Source organism: Heterocephalus glaber, unplaced genomic scaffold (assembly GCF_053883595.1).
Source record: "Heterocephalus glaber isolate CG9 unplaced genomic scaffold, H.glaber_assembly_v1.0 deba00001442, whole genome shotgun sequence".
NCBI lineage: Eukaryota > Metazoa > Chordata > Mammalia > Rodentia > Bathyergidae > Heterocephalus > Heterocephalus glaber.
The window spans coordinates 32,865,336-32,889,774 of record NW_028258296.1 but is presented as its reverse complement, the minus strand read 5'-3'; the positions used below and the strand labels follow the sequence as shown (position 1 = coordinate 32,889,774).

Sequence of the window (24,439 nt, the reverse complement as noted above, 5' to 3'; positions counted from 1 at the left end):
TCTCATTTGTGGGCACTGTCATTGAAGGGTGGCTATTTTAGAGATCTTTTTATTGCTGATACTCAACAATTTTATACTAACTTATCTAAATCTATTTATTTTTTATTTATTCCACTTAGTTTTCATTGGAATTTTAAATGTGTAGGTTGATAATCTGGGGGGATTTTTCATTGTCTCTTGTCTTTATGGAACTCTTATTGGATATATGTTTACACTTTCTTAGTTCTTCATGACTCCTAGCTTATCTTTCAAACATTCATTTCTTTATTTTGGGGATTCTATTCAAGATAATATCCTTCATTCCTATTTTAAAATGTAGTAATAAATTCTTCACCAGTATACAATATCGTTAATGTGGCCCACTGAATTTTAAGCAATGGTTATATTTTATATTTTTAATATTTTTTATTCTTGTTTATGAACTATCACTGTTTGAACCAATTTTCCAAGCTATTATTTCATAAAACATATAAAGATATTTCTACTTATACTCTAGAATTCTAATATCCCAAGTAGCTCTAAGCCTAATTGTACTACCTGTGCTATTTCCTGGCTATTCCAGGAATAATTCTTCCTCCTATATTTAACTTCTTTTTTTTCCCCTCTGTTCATTTTCTTTGAAGCTGTATTGGTAGATATTCTGAGAAGATTGGCAAAGGCATGTTTCTTTAGAAAGGATTTAAATTTTTGTTTCTGTCAGGCAATAGCTTTACCACCAGTTTTCTGGAAACACTTGAAGCTAAATTACTTGCCTGACATTTTTTCAAGTCACGCAGGTTCTAGGAATTAAGCAAAAAATGGACTGAAGGAATGGTTTATTATGAATTTCTTAAGGAGATTATTTTTTTCCTATCTTTGCTTAGTTCCAAAATAAGACAAGTATGTTTCTCTACAATTTCAGTTAAGAGGGAAGTAGGACTAATTTTGTCTTTGGAATGATAGTTATATACATTCCTTGCTTTCTTGTGTTTTATATTAGATTCAGAATTTGGGTGAGCCTTGAATTCTTTCTTCTATACCCTATGTTCTAAGTGTGATGAAAACGAAAGTCCATGTTTGACTGGTTTAACAAATACCTTTGAAATAATGCTGGCTATTTCTCTGTCCTATTTACAGCCTTCTGAATTTAAGTCCTTGGACATGCCTACTCAAGGATTCATTCCAGAAGACAAAAAAACATAATACCTATACTTAAAATATAGTACCTATGACTTAAGATTTTTAATTCAAAGAGTCATAGCAAATAATTAGTTCTCAATGAACATGGAATATTGTATTAATACTTAAGAATTAGTCAGCAGTCTACTTTAATTTTTAGAATCTCAAATTTTTGTAGGAGAATATTGGAATAGGAATTGGAAAAGTGAGTGGAGAAAAGAAACAAAAAATACCAAAAAGGGTCTCGGGACTTAGCTCAGTGGTGCTGTGCCTGTCTAGCAAGCACAAGGTTCTGAGTTGGATCCCTAGTACCCCCCCACCCAAAAGACAAAAAAGTTTGCCTTGTCAGGTAATAGCACTTATTATATAACTGCTATTTACATTTTTCTGCAATAGATGAAAATTCAAAAATAGAACCAAGGGAATAGAAGTAAATAGTACAAAATGGAGAGAACATTACAGTTTAGTGAAAAATAAAAGGCTTTTTAATAATTTTGACTTTTAAAAGCTTTTATCACATCATCTTTTAAACTACCTACATACCAGGTTGACTAAACTAAGTATTAATGGTAATATTGAGAACTAGAAGCTATAAATAATATGAGAACAAAATTTACCTCAGGCACTTTAGAGATGGAGGGAGGGGTACAAAAGGAGAAATAAAACGAATTAAAATGTGTTATATACATGTATCAACTCTCCACATTGAATGTAATTATTATGTACTACAAACATATCCTAATAAAAAATGTAAAAATTTAAATGGATTTAAAAAATACTCTCCTGACCTTTAAAGTTTGCGATTAGAAATCTGCTGTTATTCTGGTAGGCTTTTTACTTATTTGCTGTTTCTCTCCAAAGCTTTTAGTATTCTCCCTGTTGAATTTCTGGGACTTTGTCTGATTTGTTCTGGAGAGTTTTTGATCATGGCTGCTGGGCTCTAAAAGAACTATCAGTCCAAACTAATGTATTCTACAGAATTATACTTCAAATTCGATGGAGACATAAAGATTTTCCATGAAAATGAAGCACTAAAGAAATTCAAGGCACTAAACCAACATTGCAGAATATACTTAAGGAAATCCTATAGGCCACCAGCAGCTATGAGCCCAATGCAAATGTATATCTGACAGGAAGAATAAACAAAAGGAAACAATACAAGGGTAAGCACTGGAACAATAAGGCAATGGCAAGATACAGTAAATGTTTTATAATCATATTTCTCAATGTTAATTACATTAACTCCCAATAATGAGACAACTGGCAAATTGGATCAAATAACAAAACTCAACCACCTGTTTCCTACAAGAGACACACCTCATCCAAGAGGAAACGCATACAATGAAAGTGAAAAGATGGAAAACAACACTTCATGGAATAGGAACCTAAAAACAACTAGGAGTCAATCCAGTTTTTAAAGTGATCTTCAAGCCAAAACTGATCAAAAGAGAAACAGAAGGTCTTTAAACTAGTTAAGGGAACAAGTAAATAGGAAAAAGAACAAATTTAAATAAGCACTGAATGCCAGTGCGTGCAATATCATAAAAAGTACTACTGGACATAAATGGTCATCTAAACATCAATACATCCATAATGAAGGACTTCAATATACCACTTGCACAAATAGACAAAAATCAACAAAGATGTACTAGCACTGTACCTCACCATTGAAAAAATGGATTTAACAAATCTCTAGAGTGTTTCATTCAACAACAGCAGAATATACATTTTTCTCAACAGCTCATAGAACTTTCTTTAAAATAAATAGTATCCACAAAGCATGTTTAAATATAAAATAATTGAAATAACCTCCTGTATACTATCAATTTATAGCAAAATGAAACTAGAAATTAAAAGTAAAATAAACTATAGAAACTATGAAAACACTTGAAGATGAAATACTTTCTGGAATAATAAGTAGGTCAAGAAATCAACGAAGAAATTGAAAAGTTCCCAGAATCAAGCAACAGTGACATCGCAACATACATAAACATATGGAACACAGTGAAAACAATCATAAGAGGGAATTTTATACCTGTGAATGTTCACATTAGAAAAATAAAGTGATCCCAGGCTAGTAAGCTCATAATGAACCTCAAGGACCTGTAAAAGCAAGAGCAATCTAAATCCAAAGCTTGTAGAAGGCAAGAAGTTATGAAGATCAGAGAGGAAATTAATGTAGTTCAGACTAATAAATAATAAAAACGATTGAGGTCCGGGGATTTAGCTCAGTGGCTCCACTGCCTGCCTTGCAAGTCAAAGGACCCAAGTTCAATCCCTGGTACCAAAACCAAAACAAAACAAAACAATTGGGCTGGAGATTTAGCTCAGTGACACTGTGGACCAAAACAAACAAACAAAAAAATGATCAGTGAGTCAAAGAGTTGGTTCTTCGAAAGATTAAACAAAATTGATAAACCCTTAGCCAGAATTACCTACCAAAGGAAGGAAAGAGAAGACTTATAAGAATACAATTAGAAATGAAAGGGCAAAATCACAGTAGGTACTGCTGAAAACCAGAAGATTATCGCAACTTTGAAAACTTATATTCAAATAGATTAGAGAATCTAGAAGAAATATATAAATTCCTAGACATACATGAATTTCCAAAACAGTACCAAGAAGATATCAAAACTATGAACAGCCAATGAACTAGAGGCAGTAGTAAAAAGTCTACCAACTAAGAAAAGCCCAGGATCTGAAAACTTCTGGAAAGTACCAGTGCCAATACTTGTTCTCCTCTTCTATGAAACTGAAAGGAAAGGAATACTTCCAAATTCATTCCTGAGAGCTAGAATTACCCTAACAACAAAAGTGGACAAGGATTCAACAAAAAAACAAAGGAATACTGCCAAGCTCATTCCTGGGAGCTAGCATTATCCTCATAGCAAAAGTGGACAAGGACTGAACAAAACAAGAAAACTAGAGGCCAGTTTCCTTAATGAATATAGATTTTTGAAAAATCTCAACAAGATACTTGCAAACAGAATGAAACAAATCATTGAAAAGATTATACATCATGACCAAGTTGGTTTCACTCCAGGGATGCAAGAGTTGTTCAACATATATAAATCAATAAATGTAATCTATTATACATAAATAGAAATAAGGAGGAAAAGTCAAATATCATTACAATAGATGAATAAAAAAAGCCTTTGACAAAATCTAACATCCATTCATGTTAGAAATACCTAAAGTAATAAAAGCCATTTTTGATAAACTCACTCCCCACATCACACTAAATTGGGAAAAAAAATCAGAACATTCCCCCTAAAATTAGGAACAAGTGGTGAGTGTCCATTCTCATCACTTCCATTCAATATAATACTTGAGACTTTGGCCAGAGCAATCAGACAAGAGAAGAAATAAAAGGGTTTTGAATAGGAAAAGAAAAATTGAACTTATACTTATCTGTAGATGACACGATCCTTTATATAAAAGATCAAAAACTTCCTCTAGAAGATTCTTAGAACTAATACATTTAGCAAAGTAGCAGGATACACACACCCACACACACACAAAGCAAAAGAAAAATCCAGCACTGTTCTCATACACCAACAATGAACCCACCAAGAAATAAATAATAAATAATACAATTTACAATAACTTCAAAAATTCTAAATACCTAGGAATTAACATTAAAAAGGGAACTGAAAACCTCTATAATGAAAACTATAGTGCTGTGAAAAAAGAGATTGAAGAGTATATTAGAAAATGGAAAATCATCCTTTGTTCTTGGGTAGGCAGAGCTGATATTGTCAAAATAGACTTATTACCAAAAATAATAAGTAGATTTCATGCAGTTCCAATCAAAATTAAAAAAATGTGGACTCAGAAGAAACTCAGAATAATCAATGCAAACACAGCAACAAAAGTAAAGCTGGAGCATTCCAATCCCTGACTTCAAATTATACTGCAAAGCTACAGTAATAAAAACAAAATGGTATTGGCATGTAAACATACATGCTGACCAAGAAAATAGAATAGGAGATTTAGAAAGATCTCCAAGTACCTTCAGCCATGTGAGTTTTGACAAAGAGGCCAATAACATATGCTGGAGGAAAAATAATAAATAGTGCATGGAAAACCAATTACCCTGTGCATAAGAATAATATAGATACATATCTCACAACCTGTGCTAAAATCAAATGAAAATACATCTGAGAATGAATTATAAGAAGAAACACTAAATGTGCTGAAAGAAAATTTGAAATTCTTAAAGACATACGCATAGGCAAAGACTTCCTGAACACAACCGTAATCATGCAAGATAAAATATCAAGATTCAACAAATAGTATTTTATTAAAATAAAATTTAAAAAATTCTGCACAATAAAGGAAACAAGCAGTATAGTGAAGATACAGCCTACAAAATGAGAAATAAAAAGTTTCCAGTTACTCTTGGGCCAGAGGACCAATATCTAGAATATGTAAAGAATTTTAAAAAATTACCCCCTCAAATAAAATACACAGTCAAAAACTGGGAATTGAAATGAACACACACTTCTCAGAAAAAATACAAGTGGCCAATGAATACGTGAAAAAAAAAGTGTTCAGGATATTTGGCCATTAGAGAATGCAAATAAAATCAACACTGAGATTCCTTCTTACTCCAGTAAAATTGGCTATAATCAAGGACTCAAAACAATTACAGCAACAACAACAACAAAAAATGCTGTGAGGTTTTGGGCAGAAAGGAACACTTGTATATTCTTAGTGGAAATATAAACTAGTAAAACCTCTATAAAAATCAGTACAGAGATTCTTTTAAAAATTAGAAATTCCATTTGAGTCAGCAATAACTCTTCTGGGTATCTTCCTCCAAAAGTTAAAGTCATCATATTACAGTGATGCATGTATACTCATGTTTATTGTATCACAAATCATAATCAATTAAATTATTGAAGTCACCTATGTGCCCATCAACTGATGAATAGATAAGAAAAAAATGTGATTTTATATGTAAATGTATACACACACACATACACACAATGGATCACTACTTTGCCATTAAAAAGGATATAGTTGAGTCATTTATATGAAAATAAGTGGATCTTGAGGTGGCAATACTAAGTAAACTAAATTAGACATAGAAGGCTAAATATTTCATGGTTTCTCTGTAATGAGTGGCTCAAAATATAAATAGTTCAAAGAGCAAAATAAAAGAAAGATGACTGGAAGCAGGGAGGTAGACTCTCTGAAAATTGAAAGGGAAATTGAGGAAAGTGTGAAATGGAGGGTGGAGGGAGGGCAGAGGGAGCACAGATGATTAAGATGTGATGTATTTATGTACCCATTCTCCAGGATGAATAGAATTAGTATGTTTAGCAAATATTTACTAATAAAAAGTAAAACATTTAAAAATAAAAACTATACTTGAACCCAACTGAAGAAATTACTCACTGTGTTTGTTTCAGAACATTTGTTAACATCTCTGCTAATTAGAGTGACTGAAAATTTCTATGAGAAAGAAACTTCAGTTGAGGCTTGGGTAAGCATTATAAATATGGAAGAAATAATGCAAATGATTAATAACCATTCTAAAGCTGTCCGAGTTCTGCATTAGTCAGAAATGTAAATCAAAAGATGAGACACCAGTTTTCTCTCATCAGATTTTTAAGATTAGAAAATTCAATAACATATACTATTTATTATTATATAGCAGGAGACAAAGAGCTTTTATACAGTAGATATATACTTGAAAATTACCATACACATACACACACACACACACACACACAGACATAGACACACACACCCATACATAAAAATATACACATGCAGTCCTGCCAGTAGTGACTGTTCTGCTAAAAGAAATAGAAATAGCACCACATAGTAGGTGTAGGAACAATGGTATTATTTGAGAAATTGTCGTTCTTTTGGAAGTAGAAAACTGTTGGTGATAACTTGAATGTCAGGTAGGTTATGAAACTGTTCTTAAAATTGCATTATTTACTGATTAGAGGTGTTTTCCTATTATATTAAATAGTAAAGGGGCAAGTTGCATTGAAGTATGAATAGCATGATGCTATTTTTATAAATAATTTCAATCTATAAACTAGTGATGTCAGAGGAAGATGTAATTTAATCTCAATTTCTTCAGTTGATTGGGGTAGGACTATGGTAAAATAAAAATATTAAGGTTTTCCTTATAAATACTTATATTATTTTACCTCTTACAGTGAACAAAAAAAGAATTAAAATTAAAAAGTAAAGGAAAATTAAACAGAGAAGTTTCAGAGAAACATGTGCCATTCTCTGTACTATATTTTTGTATGAACAGTGAAAGATCTAATTATTTTTTCCAGCAGAAAATAGTTCCAAATATGTTTGTCACATATTTCTCCAATATTGTGAAATCACACTTTTTTCATGTACTTAATTCTATAATTATTTATATGTATTTCAGATTCTCTATTTGTCTCTTCTATGTATATGTGAGAAGGCCAAGCCATTTAAATTACTATGCTGTGTAAAATATTTTACAATTGACCGCAGCCATCCTCCTGCTACAACATTTATTTTCAGAAAGTCCAGCTTTTCTCTACATATAAAACTAACTTCCCAAACTGAAAACAAACTTTACAAAATAATAATTGAGCACCACATTTAGACAGTACTAAAATACAAATTTCAAATTATTGATGCAAATGTATGCACACTATGCTGCATTCATTCATTAGTTGATGTAACTCCTAACTGAATTTTCCAGAATGCAATCTTTAATTTTAATAATAACTTCCTAGTATGGAATCTGGTAAATCATAGGGTACTAAATTTACTAGTAGTAAAGCCAGAGAATTCAGGTATTGTTTTTAAAATGTCATAGCTTAATTCATGTATTATGCTGAGTGAGATGAACATAAGGTTGCCTATTAAATCATTCATGTTTATGTAAAATCTACCTTGTTTTGTTTTGTAATGTGTGGTATCCCCTTGAGATCTTAAAAGGTTATATTTTTTATTTTTAATCACAGTTGATACAGTAGTCACTGCTTTTCTTCTAATTTGCCTCAATAGTTGAGTTTTTAAATTTGAAAAGACTTGTAAAACTCAAAGCAAATGTTAATCAAATGTAAGGTACAAAATTGAAGCAGTAGGATATCTGAAAGTAATGTCAGTATAAATAAAAGAGTTTTCATTTTATATACTAAGCCAGTTCTATATGAAACAAGTAGCAGCCCATAAGTTGTGATTGTGTATATATAGACAAACTTAAACACATGCTTTTGAAATTATTTTGAAAAATTTAGGTCATTCTTAAGACAGTCTAGTGATATAAATACATAGATATATAAATATATATAAAGGTAAATAAATTGAATTCACATTTTTTAGTAATATCAAGACAAACAAAAATATATATAAACATGTAAAATACCACTTAGGATTTTTATATTAGTAACTAAAAATCAATGTGACAGAATCCAGAAAAGGAATTTTAATCTAACTAGTCATCTCATTGGTAAAAAAGAAATTAGAAATCCAGCAAGGCTAAGTAATTTATTCCAGATAACACAGCTGTTTGATAGTGTAACTCTGTTTCCAGAATTTTCCTGTGTGCTTTTGTCTCTCTCACAATACATAATCTATATGAATAAAGCATCTATATTGTGAGTAAGTAAGCATTAAAATATAAAGGGTTAAATAAATAATATACTTGCTATCCTGACAAAAATTAGTAAGTACTATTAACATTTGGATTGTGGGGTAAAACATATAATAGACTTTGTGTTAAAGAAGTTTGGATTTAGTTTTTGAAAATTATTCTGATAAATTGAAGAAATTAAAGTAAATTACTGCAATCAATACTAAGCATGTTTTTGAGAGTAAGAATTGGCTTAAATTAGTGCATTTGAAATAGGGACAGTTTTTGAGAAATCTATTTGTACCCACTATATAATAGAATGACACACTGTACTACATATCATAGCACTGTTGATTAAGAAATCTCTCATCTTCTTGGCAATAAAAAGCAAATCCTTTTGAAATAATCTGATTTTGGCATAGAAGAAAACTGTAGTGTGAAATTACAGTCTAGCTCTAATGGCATAAATAACAAAGTATATGTTACATATAATTATTAAAAATTATCATATTTATGCACTTGGAATAGAAACTTTTTGAAATATCTTTGTAGCCACTGAATCTCATGTGTATATACATGATTCCATGTGTATATACACTATGTGTATGTTTAACAGTCACTGAATATGCTGTTTTAAACCTTGAAGTTAGATTATTCGAGCAAAATTTACTTTCAGTATATAATTTTGCTCTTACATATATTTGTTTTTGAGATCATACCAATATTAATTTAAATCTTTATATTTTAACAAATATTTTTTAAACAAATAAGAAAACAAAAGTCTCCAGTTTTTCTCTTTATTCTCAAACTTCACTAATCAGCTCTTTTAAATTAAATCAGAGACAAAGTAACTGTCAGATATTTAATGAGTAAGCAGCAGAATGTGTTAGGTAGTTTTTTTTGTGCGTGTCATCCTTCAGAAGGAGGAACTTTATGAAGTATAATAATACGGTACATGCAGTTACTCAACTTTTCTTCAAAGTCTTAGAAACTAACTGTACTTTTTGTATGTAGAGCAAATGTGTGTCAGTTTTAGGAACAAGAATCAGACTTAAACCACAATTCTGGCTAGCATTATGAAATTGTAAAATTTAAATAAAATGCGAAGGAATCCCTGTGAAAAATTAAATTTGTATTATAATAATTAGAAAAACTTTTCAATATTTTAAATATATGAATGAATGACTCTGTCAGTAATATTACTTACCCTTTCAGTATTTTCTCAAGTTAAAACATTCTCGTTTGTTTGCAAGCTTTGAAATATTTATAGATACTACTAGAATTCTACTAGAATTCTTCTAGAATTCTGTTATTTTTTTCTTAGTTCCAATGATCAGTGCTCTTACATCTTTGTTTCTACATTTGTATTGGTGTTTAGATGTAGAAAGCCACCCTGTCTTCTTGAAGTAAATTATGAATTATGAAATTTATTTCACAGAACCCTGGCATACATATAATAATCTTGAATCCTACTGCTTCTTTTTTATTTCTTAATCTATTGGGAATGAAAAATGTATACCTCTGTAATTTTCTCATAAAATCTACTATACTTTTTTATTATTTTCACAATTGATGGTCATATTATTTCCTTTAAAAACTTAATTCTTTTTGTATTTTATAGAAATGAGTTTATTGCGTACTAAAAGATAAATTGTAATCAATGATGTTTCCAGAATTATATCTACTTACAGGCAAGGAGTATAGAGTGAAGATAAACCCTGATCTTAAATTTAATAAAGGACACTTGTCAGAAAAATACAAACCACCACAAATAAAAATTTACAAACATAGAGATTAAAGTGGTCAGAAATAAAAAAGAATATTCTAGCATTATGCTAGAATAATGAAATGTGCCTGAAATCCTGATCAAGCATTTGAAAAGATGTTCTTTGAATAATGATAATACAGTATGAAAAGATGGATTCAGGTATAGATGGAAGTTTTATTATGTTTAACTAAAATAAACTAGAGGCAACAATACTAATTCTTCATGAATATCTATTGCTTATCAAAAGATCTCTCATATATTTGATGAAGTGAATACATGTACACACATGCGGTAAGTTGTTTTGGGTAACTCATGGGGAAATTGTAAGTTCTCAAGTCCATTAATAGAGAAAGAATACAGAAAATAAGAGAAATACAAGTGACAACTTTTAATTTATATGCTCTATGTACTGTGGTATGTCCAACTTCCATACCTCCCGTAGTCTTTTATTTTCACTCAGTAAACATGATTTTTCCTTACTTTGCAGTAGTTTTTTTTTTAACTTACTGTCTTCATTATTCTATTCCCTGACATGAGTTTCTTTTAATAACTATTAAAATCTTGAACATAGATTTAACATTTTCAGAAAACTTTTTTAGTGAGAAAAAGGCTAAATGGGGTTCAAGCGGTTACTTAAGTCCACTAAATTTATTCTGTCCTGCATAATGGACTCAGAATCACATATGCACCAAGCTTTTAAAAATAATGTACAGCATATAAATAGGACTAATGTAGAAGAAAATCTAATCTACATTTCTCAAGTGGTAAAACTAAGGCTTAAAATATTATACTTCTTCCCCAGTCATATTGATTTCATATGCTATAAAGATCAAGTCGAGGAGTACATAACTCCAAAGACTGTGTATATGTGTATGTATGTGTATGTTTTCACATGCATATGTGTATTTTCCAGTTTAATGCCTGAGGGCTAGAAAAAAATTATTTTGTACAAGAATGATGTATTAGTTTCCTTGCACATTTTGTCTTAAACGAGACTGGTTAAACTAAATTCATAGTTGTAAAAATTAATTACATTGTATACAACTTACTAAAATTTAATATATATAACAAGATATTAATTTTTCAGAATAAAATTAGACAAACCTATCCTTCTGAACATATCTGTACCTACAAGACTGTCGGTATATGGGAAGTAGATTTTTTGTCTTCTATTTATAACATACAAATCTGTAATGTCCTTTGACAAATATCTGAAAATCCACAGGTTGTACATTGAGGGAGCTTGATAAAAAGAGGTGTCTTTGTGCTTCTATTTTCTGTTTGTGTTTCTAAAGACATTTCTTATTCAATGAATGTACATCAGTGCATTCACCATTAGATAACTCAAGCCAGAAAGATAAGTAATGTTATTTCACCCTTCTCACACATGCATACTTTTGAAGTTTAGCCCAAGTATTTTTTAAATGCAACAGATTGGGGTTTATCTTGGAAGAGTGCTTCCATCTGTGAAAACTGTCATTGGAAGAGGGAAGAACACTTTAAAATAAATCCACCAGCTGTATTGATAATCTTGTAGTGATATGAAGGCCTGGATATGATAGGACTATTTGTTAAATTAGTTATACCATATGACAGGAGAGCTGGCTTGTGAGTTTTCCAGCTCCTCATAATGACTTTAAAAATCACTAAATTGTAGTGAAATGACACTAATGTAGTTTCAAGCCATAATTTTAAAATAAAATCAGTGTATTAAAAGTTTTATTTTAAAATTAACTCACTGAATGGAATGTATTGTGATGAAAAACCCCTAGGAATAATTGAAAATTATACACCTGCAAAAAATGGTTAAATTAATGGGCTGGCAAACATTCAATGCTTATACTTTTGATTTGACAGTAACAGTCATTTTCAACATCATTTTTCTCTTTTAGATTTTTAAACAATAAGCTATGGAAGTTTTCTTGTCTTTTACATAAGATGTCTCTTTGCACAAAAGATCAGATATTTATCTTATATCCTTTCTAAGATAGCCCTTACATTTTTAGTCACATGATGGAACACTAAAATGCTTGTAACTGATTCAGTAACATGAAGAAACCAGTTGAAGTGGTGTGTATTTTCTAGAAGGAGAATACTCGGCTGTCTGTAGAGTACCTTTCTTAATTCAGATTTTCTAGCCTTTACTTTTAAAATGGCTTGAAGAGCTCACAGAATAGATGTGAACCTCTTATGTAGAAGGAGGACTCAAGAAATCATCCCATTTGCTAATGGAGAAAGAATTGATATTGATCTCTATGGGAAGAGTTGAGAAGGCTTTTCTTTTCTAAGAGGTTTCTGAATGTCTCAGCTCTGAGTACCCAGATTCCTGAACAGTGGAATTCTCTAGCATATCTTCAAAGTTACCTGAGAGAAATGGATTGCCAAGGTGACTGAATTCTGAGACATTGTTCATATTTTCTCATCCCATTTCAAAACCATGCTTCTATTTACTCTGATACAGGCTGATGCTTTCCTTTTCTCTGTACCACTGTATAATTTCCCTCACAAGCTCTCTTTACACTACATTTCTAAGAATTTCTCATATCTACTCAGTAATCTTGCTAGTTAATCCCTTATACTGGAAAATTTCTATTAAAAAACTTCAATGATATACTAAACTCCTAGTTCTAGCCATCAAGTTGGTCCCAGCACAGTTCAAATATATATTCTAATCATCTTTTCCTAAATAATGAAGTATGCTAACAAAATCAATACCTATATCTACACCAATACCTACTCTAAGCTTTCTTTAGTATTTACTCATATGATTCTTCCTCATATTTTATCCTTGTCACATTTGAAGTTACTTTGACTCCCACCCATTTTTAGCTGATGCCAAACACCTTAAACTGAAATGACTTCTTACTGTGACACTAATACATCATGGTGCCAAGTAGCAATTATTTGATTTTTTTTCTTTAAACACACAGTATACTTTTGACTTAAAAAGGCACTCAATAAATCATTACTAACTTTTAGAAATATTAAGATCTTCCTGCACATTTTGTTTTGGTGAAAAGGTTACACATGGAGTCCTTATTATTAGGCCATTTGGTGGTCAGTGTATCTAGTGGTAGCTTAGGTTCCACTTGTTTGACGTCTACACCAAATCATGAGCCATAAGTTTAATTTTAAAATTTCTTTGTTGAATTTCCTCAAACAGATGTCTAATTTCTTATTGTATTATTTTAAGTGCAATCTTGAAACTCATATTGAGGCTCCTGAAACAATCATTATTCTTGTGCAGAAATCCTTAGGTGAATAATTTGATCACATTCTTTTTTTTCTGCATTAGAAGTAACCCTTTTTTAGTCATGAGTTAATCAATACACACTTATTAATTGATGATGTCAGATGTACCTAAGATGCCAGGCAAAAGCAGGAAAGAGTAGTGACCACTGACTTTGAGATTATCAGTAGTAGCGATTAACTGCTCAATTGCAGGTAGTGAGAGGATCAGATGTTTGACTGTAAAGGGATACCGGGATACTGAAGAACTTTTTAGCTTTCTAGGAAAAAGAATAATTGGCTTATTCTGCTGTGTAATTGATAGGTCTCCCACCACCTCAGCAGCTATTATGTATAGTAGCTGCCCTCTTCCTATGGTGCCTTGCCCCCTCCCCTGTGTGACGTCATGCCGAGATGGTTGCTCCCACCAAAGAATAAACCCTTCTTCCCAGCATGCCCCTGTTCCCGCCTAGAAAGTAACCTAATACTCGCTCACCTCCTACCACCTAGTGACATCATGGGCTCCTCCATTCCCTAGTCACTACCTCACTCAACCCCACCTCTGCCCCTACAAACCCCACCCCAGTCTCTATAAAAGACTCTCCCTGCCCCAGCCATATTGCTTTGGCTCTCCTTTGTTCAGAGACAGCCCGGCAGATCTATTCCCCTAATAAAAGCTTGTTGTGGCCTGGTCTGGTCTTGGTCTTCGGCCCTTTTACCTGACAGTAATATTAATTAAAAGTTCAGAATGAATTTACATGTTCACCTGTGTCAGGGTCAGATGCATTTTTTCTGTTCAGAGAAATGTCTTCAAAATTAGGCGTCCTTGTCCACTAAAACATTGTCCAGTTTTATACCTAATAATTTTACTCATATATTATTTTGCTGAATTGCCTAAATAATTCCCTATATCTTAATTATACTTTTGAAAATAAAATCTTTATTGAGATATAATTCATATCCCTTATGTTTTCCCATGTAAATGTTTTTGATAATTCAGTGATGTCTAGCATATTTAGAGTTGCAACCATCACCATATTTAGAGTCACAGTAATCACCATAGTTAATTTGAGAACATTTTTATCACTCCAGAAAGAAATTCTACACCATTAGCAGCCATTCTTCATTTTATGTCAGACTACCAGCCCGAGAAACCACTCATCTGCTTTCTGTATTCATAGTTTTGCCTAAGATGGACAATTTACATAAGTGCAATCACGTGTGGTCCACTGTGAGTTTATTCTTTGATTTAGCATAATCTTTTCAAGGTTTATTCATGTTAAAGTATATATTGTTACTTCATTCCTTTCTGTTTTAAAAATACTGTCTTTTCTGTATGGGTACGTACATCATTTAGCCATTTATAAGTTGATGTGCAATTGGGTAACTTCCACATTTTAACTGTTATGAATAATTCTGATATGAACATTAGATTTTGCATGGACATATGTTTTCAGTTCTCTTGAGTGTACACTAAAGAATGGAATTGCTGAATCATATGGTAATTTTATTTTTAATCTTGTAAGGAATTGTTAAACTACTTTTCAAAGTAGCTACTCTATTTTCCTTTCATATGAACAATGTATGAAGGTTCTCATTTCCCTACACCATTGCCAAACTTTCTATTTTTTTTTTTAACTATAGCCTTCCAAATGTGTAAGTACTATCTCACTGGAGTTTTGATTTGCATTTCTCTGATGGCTAATGACCAGGACCAACTTTATCATGCTTATTGGAGTCTTTTATATTTTAAAGAGAAATATTTTTATTATTTTCCCATTTTAATTAGATTGTCTTTTTATTGTTGAGTTGTAAATATTAATATATTCTAGAAACAAATCTCTTATCATGCTGCGACCCACACAGTGTAGGGTTTTAAGCAGGGGAGAATGGTGGGAGATGAAGAAAATTGAAAAATACCAAGAAAGAATTATACATACCAAAATTATGTTTGAAAACTGGGACCAGGTGGAACCATAACCTGGTGAGCTAATGGCTGCCTGGAGTTCAGCGCTCTTTATTTGTAGTGTAAGACAAACGGGAAGAGAAGGCAGAGGTCTCGTGATCAGGGCATGTGAAAAAAGGGAACAAGGAAGAAGAAAACATAATGTAACTGTCCCCTGAGGCTGTGCCCTCCAGGGTTTACAATGCTGTCTGACTCACTCGTCTGTGGATTAGAAAGAGTGTAGGGCTTAGGCTAAGGGCCATCTTCAGGCTGGGCAGTGGCATTATTGTGTACAAGGTTTGCAAATATCCTATTGTATGAGTTCTTTCTCACTTTCTTGATAGTACTCTTTAAAGCCCAAAAGCTTAAAATTCTGATGAAATTCAATTGAACTACTTTTTTTTCTATTCATTCTATGTTTCAAAAGTCATATCTAAGAAACTACAATATATAACTCAATGTGCTGAAAATTTACTGATGGAAATTTTACAACTTAAGGAATTTTGCAATAAAATTCATTTAATGGAATACAAAATGATTTCAATAAGGTAGTTATAAGTCTTCTAGTTTATATTGAAAAGAGCTGTGTGTGTGTATGTGCACATGTGCATCCATGAGTGTGTTTACATGGATATATGGATTGTACCTAAATAAGAGTACTTACTGTAACTAGATTTTATTATGTATTAGTCATGAACAATATGGTTTGATATGAATCATGGAAGTATCATTTATCTGTTGTTTGATCCTTGGCCAAATATTTGCTTTTAAGAATTGAATTCCATACTGCATTCCTACTATGCATTTAGGAAGGAAGAGTCATTCTTTACGTGTCAGGCAAAACCATTGGTTGCTAAGGGGACACATTAAACAAGACAAATATCGCTAAGCAACACACGTGCTGTGAGAAGCATGTTTTAATTTCTAGCTTAAAACATTTTATTTCATCAAAGAGTGACAGTCTGATTATTTTAAAATAGATTTTAGTATTCTGATTTTTTTTATTATTTTATCTCTTATATTTGTCTTTTCCTGAATTTTCATCAAGATTATTTTAAAGATTTTCCACTAACTTCAATTTCTGGAAAACTTATTTTTTTATTTATCTTGTTTATCTAGTATTTATTTCTGTTTCTTTAGGTGTTCAGAAATTTTGGATTGAGTCCTGGATATCTTATATAATGAAAGATTATTGATAAGCAGATTAAATAAAGGACTTTTGAAGGGCTGAGAATGTATTAAATGTAGATAAATAGTAAATATCATTCCTGATTTATTATTGCTCTTATTTTTGCACTGCTGGTGATTTAATGCAGGGCCTCACATAGGTTAGGCAAGTGTTCAGTCACTTAAGTATATCTCCAGTTTGGTGGTGGTTGTTATTATTATTGACTATTATCTATAGTCAATGAGAATATATGTTTACATTTTAATGTTCTTCTTTTGTTTCTTCCTAGAAACAATGTGTATATTCTCAAAAACCTTAAATAATATTTAAATAAAAGCCAGAGGAAAAATAAGTGCCTTAGTTTCATACTGTTAAGCATATTAAACCCACATTTTTCTTGAACTGTATTTTCTTGATCAGCTTTTGACTTACAGAAAAAAATCTAACAATAATTTCTATATACACCTGCATGTAATTTTCCCTATTAACATTTTATTTTTATGTAATGTCCCTTATCTATTGAAGAATCCCATCTATGACACTGTATTTTATTTATTTGTTGTGTCTTTTTAGGCTCTTCTTGACTGTTACAGTCTAACTTTTTTTTTCTTTTGATATACTTGGCAGATCTCGGTGGCATTATTCGCGCCCACTTCTTTTTTGTGATTAGTGTGAAAAATATTCCCAATATTGAGCTCATTTTTTATTATTTAGTCAGTAAAAAGTATAGTTGTCCAATATGTTTTTAAAAAATAGAATTCAAAAATTATTGTGAAAATTAGAGGTCGTCTAAGCTATTTTATAATACAGTAGTCAAGTGTAGGGAAAGGAGTGAGGAAAGATGAACTTGTTGGATCTGGTCCAGGAGTCCCTGTAAAATGTGTTTCATGCCTGTCTTTGGTTAATGGGGTGCTAGTAAAGGATGCTAATCAGCACAGAGTGCCATAAAACTTAGTATTCTGAGATGAACCAGATGAATGAGGAGAATGCTCTTACTGCTCTTAATTTAGGTATGTGGAGCATTGCCTGAATATAACCTTCATTGGTGTTGTTATTTTAAAGGGTAGTTTTTATCTTGATCAACAGTGCTACTTAGGTTACTTTTTTAAACTGAAAAGAATAATTTAAGGCAAAATACATTAAAATGCTTTATGAATTAAAATTATTAATAGAATGTGTTTTTGAATTTTGATTTTTTTTCTAAAATTGATTATTCTTTTATCCATATAGAGTATATTAAGTATCCCTACATGTCACTTACTCTGCTATTGTTAGTTGATGGTAAATACTAATTTAATATATATAAATACATATATATCATATATACATCTTGACATCTTGATCTTTAATCCAGCTATCTAAAAAAATAATATATTTGTCATTTTTGATGTTGAATTAAGTGTCATTGTTATGTAATAAAATTTTACTTTTTGTAGAACTATTATGGAGCTGCTAGGAAGATTTTTTCTGACAACCCACTTGGTCTTACTTGTGGAATGGTGTGTCCAACTTCTGATCTTTGTGTAGGAGGATGTAATTTATATGCCACTGAAGAAGGACCAATTAATATTGGTGGACTGCAGCAGTTTGCCGCTGAGGTATGTAAGAGGTACTCTTGGTATCTGAAAGTATTAATCCTTGGTGCTTTGTTGTTACACAGTATCTGTGGTGTGATGCACAGGGAAAGTACATGTATTATGTGCAACAGTGATTTTCGTTAAACAACTTATCTGTAAAAATGAAAAATTTTATAACCAATCAGTTGCAATTCCTGAAATTATAAAAATATTTTCAATGAGACTACATAAAGTAGATAATCTGAAAATAGATTTTATTCATTAACTTTACATTGAAGTGCAGCAAGGAGACCCTATTATGAAAAGGATATATTCTTGAACTGATTCTTTTCCTTAATCTCTATAGATTGGAGTAATATTTGATCAGTATTTTTTCATTTCTTTGATGAAGAGAGGTTTGAAATTTTCAAAAACTCTTGAAACTGAATAATATTTTTCAACAACATTTAGAAAATGATTAGATTTTCTGAACTTACCAATTGAGAGCAGGTTTGATATTTGGATTAAAAATTTACAATGAAATAAAATGAATGTTCTTTTCTATTAGTCATCCCATAAAATTTGGTTTTGGCCTTTTCTTTTATGAATCCTTTGTAAATGACTTTGATTCTGTGAAATCCTTATGCTCTTAGAGATTTCTTATCTGGAGTCCACAAGTAAGTCAATTCTCATGCATTATTTGAATTATCAGCTTAAAATTAAGTTACAATAAGATTTTATAATCTTTAGGGGCGAATTGGCTAGAAGGCCAAATTAAATACCTGTCTACACTAGATTTTTTAGTTTATGACTTACCAATCTGCTTTTGTCAACTTAAACACAATGCATTCTTTCCCTTTAGGACCCTTTCTATGATATCCCACCAGTTTAAGTTTCACTTTGCTTTTAGTAATAAATCAGGGGTTTTTCCTTCTTGCTTTCTGACAGGTTAATTCTATGGAAAGTCTTCTGGGAATAAGAAAATAGAAACAATTTGATGTTGTGAGTTGTTTCAATAAATTCTTGGATTTAATTTCTTTCCTTACCAAATTCAAAACTGCATTAGGCTTAGCTGACCAGTGCAAGTTGTAATCTTTACAACCTGAGAAAATCCTTAGTTGATGGAGAAGATTCACAGAAATCCTCTTCATCTTCCTTTGGGGACCCACTGTTTCTTCATTAAACCAGAGCAAGCTTTCATGGGATGCAGTAAAACAATGGTCATATGGTATGTATATAAACCAACACTACATTTCAAAGCAAAAATGAGTTAAAATGTTACAATTAGTTATTGATCTTGGCTCAAGACAGAGAGTAGGTTGAGAGAGAAAAGAGAGAGACAGAGACAAACATTGTCTCTATACAAACTTTCACTTGTTTTTAATGAGCTTCTATTACCCTTTCCCGAAGTGCAGTTTATTTATTTGAAGACCCACTTAAAGAGCTTCATATGTAACCTCAGTGTTGTAAACAATCCATTAGAAACTCAATAAAATTTGACTATGGCCATACTTGGTTCTTTCTGAATATTTCACCTGATGAAAAGTGAAATATTAAACTCCAATAAATATGTCTTAACTGAATTAGGGGATTTATAAAAATTGCATCTTCCTATTGCCTTCCAATTATTTTTTTATAACTGGGGTTTCAATATAAATAATAAATAAAAGTATCCCTCTTGGAACTACCAATTAAAGCTTTCAACTGTGTTTTAATGTTTCCTTTAGGGTGTTTTGTTTCAGAAAGTCTAGGTGAAAGTGGAATTTACCCAAATTTACCTGACTGTTAAGTTGCTATGAAATCAGTGTGAATTCAAAATCAGTGTGAATATCTTGAAAAAGGGTAAAATGCAAAATATTACTCATTCAATCTACTAAACTACTGACATGAATACTGAAGTTAGAGTGCAACTGATGCAAATGATTTTATGATTTGATTATTTTGTAAAACAAAGATTGATTTTTGACCTTTAAAGAAATAGAAATCTATTTTTCAGCCAAATTAAGCAAAGGTTAGAAAAGCAGACTAAAATAGAAAAACATTTTCCAGAATTGTTTTCCTATAACTTATAAGTGATTTTTAAAATATCAACTTTGTAGTCTGCCATTATGGGTTAAGTGTACACCTTATCCTTCTCCATTTGAACAGAAACACTTCAGGTGAGGAACTGTCCTGGAAAAGAAATAAATGACAAAAAGAATACTTGCAGCAGAATCCAGAGGCTGGCATTTTTGTTTGTTTTGGTTTGTTTGCTTTTGTTTTTTTGTTTTGTTCCTGTGTTTTGATTGCTCTTCAACCTCTAGGTATATCCTTTTCTGCAGTGTCAGTGTGATGACTGTGACCTTCCTTCAGATGCTTTTGTGTGCCTGTGACATTAACAGGCTCCAAGACTGGTTCTGTGTTTGTAGGAGGCAATTTTTTCTTCTAATAATATTGTAATTCTGTAATAATACAACTTTAGTAAAACAACATGGAAAAATAATATGACAAATATTTTGTCAGTCTCCTGATGGTTTTCAAATTTCTCTGCAGAAATATAACCCTTGAAAATTTTATTTTGAAAAGCATTTGAATATTTACTTGAATATTTAAAAATCATGTTTATTATATTTAATAAACTAGATTCTCTTTATCTCTCATATTTAATGAATGGATTGTAAGAAAAGGATAAATGAGAATGGATTCTTTACCCATTGCCTAAAGTTTGAAAAAAAAAAAGATTTAAATAGAAAATTGGCTGTATGTCAAGTTCTCTTCTACTGATATTACAGATGTACAAAGGCAATTGAGAAAAATTAAAATTATCAGCTTTAATATTTGAATAAATGTTAAAATGAAAGAGAGCCAGAGAATTGGCTCTTAAAAATTACTCCTCAAAATTCTGGATTTTAGGAGCATGTTAGATTATAAAATTAGTGTCTCAACATAGTATTCATTTTTTACATTAAACATTTAATGAAAATTCATATCATTAATTCACTGTCTTTTATGGTATATGCTTCTTGAGACTGTACATTTATTTGGATTTTATTATTTTTGTTAAGGATGGAGCTGAAAAATGGAGCTCTAGACCAAATCAGGTGACTCATTGAGCAATGTTCCCTTTAGATTTTCCTTTAATTTTCTTTTAGCAAGTTTTAAAATATCTCCTCTCTTTGGCATTACCCAGTTTTGTCTCATCAGCCTATGGTACTTTCAAGAATGCAAATTTTTTATCACATAATGAAAAAAATTTATGTAATTTTATTTGCTGTAAGCTAAACATTTAACAGTTAAAATATTGAATGTTTTCGTATTACTCAAACACTGATTATTGAATCTGGTCGATATCTGTACATTCCTAAGAAAGAGTGTATAGAATTAGTGTGGATTTCTCCAATGAGTGTTGAAATATAAAGGAATTTTTATATGTTGTTGGCCATCAGTTTCTTCATCAGTAAATTTTTTGATTTGTATTTTTGCCCATTACTGTGGCATACAATGTAACATAGGTGTCTAATTATATAACACACAAACTGCATATATGTATCTATTTTCTTTATGGAAAAATAGTTAACCAAATGCCATTTGGGTAGTTGGTTTCCAGATCAATATATTATCCCTGTAATTTATATAATGTGATCCTATGTGTGAATTTGTTTTTGTTATTTTGGACAGTGAATTGAGGATCCTTATTTTTCTAAATTGATCTAAATTTTTTATCCATGAACAGTTACAAACTGTATTATTTCCCTCCCCTCCCTTCAACCCCTCTTTTCTCATTTTTTTTCCTTTTCCTTCCTTTGTTTCTTCTGACCCGCTCCGTAGTTCCCCTACTCATTTGAACATTTTCTGCTTATTTCACAATATCTATTACACATTTTGGTCCTCATTTATACTAGGGAAATGGGAAAAAAGAAGAATCAAGATATGTCATGTACAGGTACAAATTCCCTATGATGCATGTGATTATTATGTATACCTAAAATGTACCAATAAACATAATTAATTGAAAAAATGTATCATACAAGTCAGATGAGAACATATGTTTACTGTAATAAATTAAAACAATATAAAGTATACAGAGCTAAGATGTTTATTATGATATGCACTAACCTCACATAGCTATTCAGCACTTAAGAGTCAGAGCTGGTCTAAATTCAGATGTTTGGCCAGGCATGATGGTACATGCCTGAAAACTCAGTCCTTGGGAGGCTGAGGCAGGAGGATGCTGCAAGTTCAAGGACAGCCTTAGCGATATATCGAGTTCAAGGCCAGCTTGAACTGCATAGTGAGACCCTCAAAAACAAATTCAGATTTTTGGTAAGTGTAAGATACTTCTTACAAAAAAATTTGAAATGTCAATAATAAATGGTATATATTATTTACACGTTGGAAGATAATTTTTAGACTACTTTAAATAAAATATTAAAATTTAAAATGAAGAAACATTATTTACTACTGTTTCATGGTCTATTTTTATATCTGATACGGTGTTTTAATTTTTACAGTCCTTTTTTAAAGAATTTTATTGACTGCTTCGGACTTTTGCTCTGTAACATGAAGATAATATTTTTATTTTTTTATTTTTTTTAATTTAAAATTTTTTTTATTTTTATTTGTTTATTTTTTAAAATATTTTTTCTAAAAGTTGAAAAATAACATATTATCTTTCCAAGGATATATAAGCATTCATTTCCATATTTTTTCAGGTAGACTCTGATCCAGTAAATTGATCAATGTTTATAGTCAAATTTTAAAAAAAACTAGTACAATTCAAATAGGCAAGTGTTATGAAAAAAGTTAAGTAACATTTAGCAGTTATTTAAATTGCATGACACTTGTGCTTAAATACTAGAATAAATATTTGGAAGAACTGTCAATAAAGAAGAAACATATTCATTTACAGTAGTATGTGAATCTCTTATTAGGCCCAATTATATTCCTACCTCATTTTCATCTGGAATATGGAGATCATTAAAGTCTTTTTTTTCTTTTTTTTGGTACCAGGTATCAAACTCTGGACCTTGTGCTTGCAAGGCAGGCGGCAGAAGCAATGAGCTAAATCCCTGGCCAAGATCAGTCAAGTCTTAAACTCATACTTCCACAAATATATATAAAGACACTATAAAATACATGTCCTAATAAGCAGTGGAGATTTTATGTCCTATGACAAATAATATATTTCTATGATATGTTCAATCAATCAAATAGAGAAATAGAGATAGTGAAAAAAATGCAAACTCCAAATAAAGGTGTTCATCATAAATAGTAGTATTTATGCACAAACTGAAATGTGAAACTAGATACAATCTAGATGTGTATTATGTTGGTTGTTTTACAAGTAAGATGATCAAATGACTAAGGTACTTTGAAGAGTGAGCAAAATTATTTTTAATAATTAGTTCAGTGCTGCAGACAACAACCAGGACTGTCCCAATCAATCTGCTTACGTGAATATCCAAAGTAATAAGCCCCAAGTAAGTAAGAATTGAATTAATGAAACAAACATTGGACATTAAGTATAATTAAGAGTTGTTTTAAGGCAGCTTCTGAAGGACAGGCCCATGCTTTAATATATGCAAATCAATAAATGGGATAGAAGTCAGCAGCAGCCTGAGAGACAAAAATCATATGATCTTTGAAATGGATGCAGAAAATTTAATTGTTGAAAGTCACCATTACTTCATGTTTAAAACCTTAAAGAAACTAGGTGTAGAAAGAGCTCACCTCAGTATAATAAAACCCATAGCTAAGAAGTTAAGAGCTGATACAATACTGAGTGAGATAAAATCTAAAAGTGATTCCTTCATGATCTGGAATCAAGAAAGGATACCTATTTTCACCACTTTTACTGAGTATTATACTGGAAATCTTAGCAGAACAGAGTCTACGTTGGAAAAGGAAATGATAGATTGCACCATTTGCATTATGGCCTTACACGTAGAAAACTCTACTCCACCCAAAGACTGTTATAACTAATGCACAAATTCAGTGAAGTGCCAGGGCACAAATCAGCACATGGAATCAGTAGCTGTTTTATCCATCA

The 24,439-nt window shown here is 31.2% G+C and overlaps 1 protein-coding gene across 7 annotated transcripts in view; it reads left to right on the top strand.

Annotated features, from left to right (window-relative positions):
• Nucleotides 1-24,439, top strand: part of Dpyd (dihydropyrimidine dehydrogenase) — a 901,729-nt gene that overhangs the window by 204,436 nt on the left and 672,854 nt on the right. For all 7 annotated transcript variants that reach the window (XM_087212682.1, XM_087212683.1, XM_087212680.1 and 4 more), the window contains one exon: nt 18,292-18,453. In XM_087212682.1, coding sequence (XP_087068808.1) covers nt 18,292-18,453 — 162 coding nt within the window. The remainder of the gene's footprint in view (nt 1-18,291; nt 18,454-24,439) is intronic.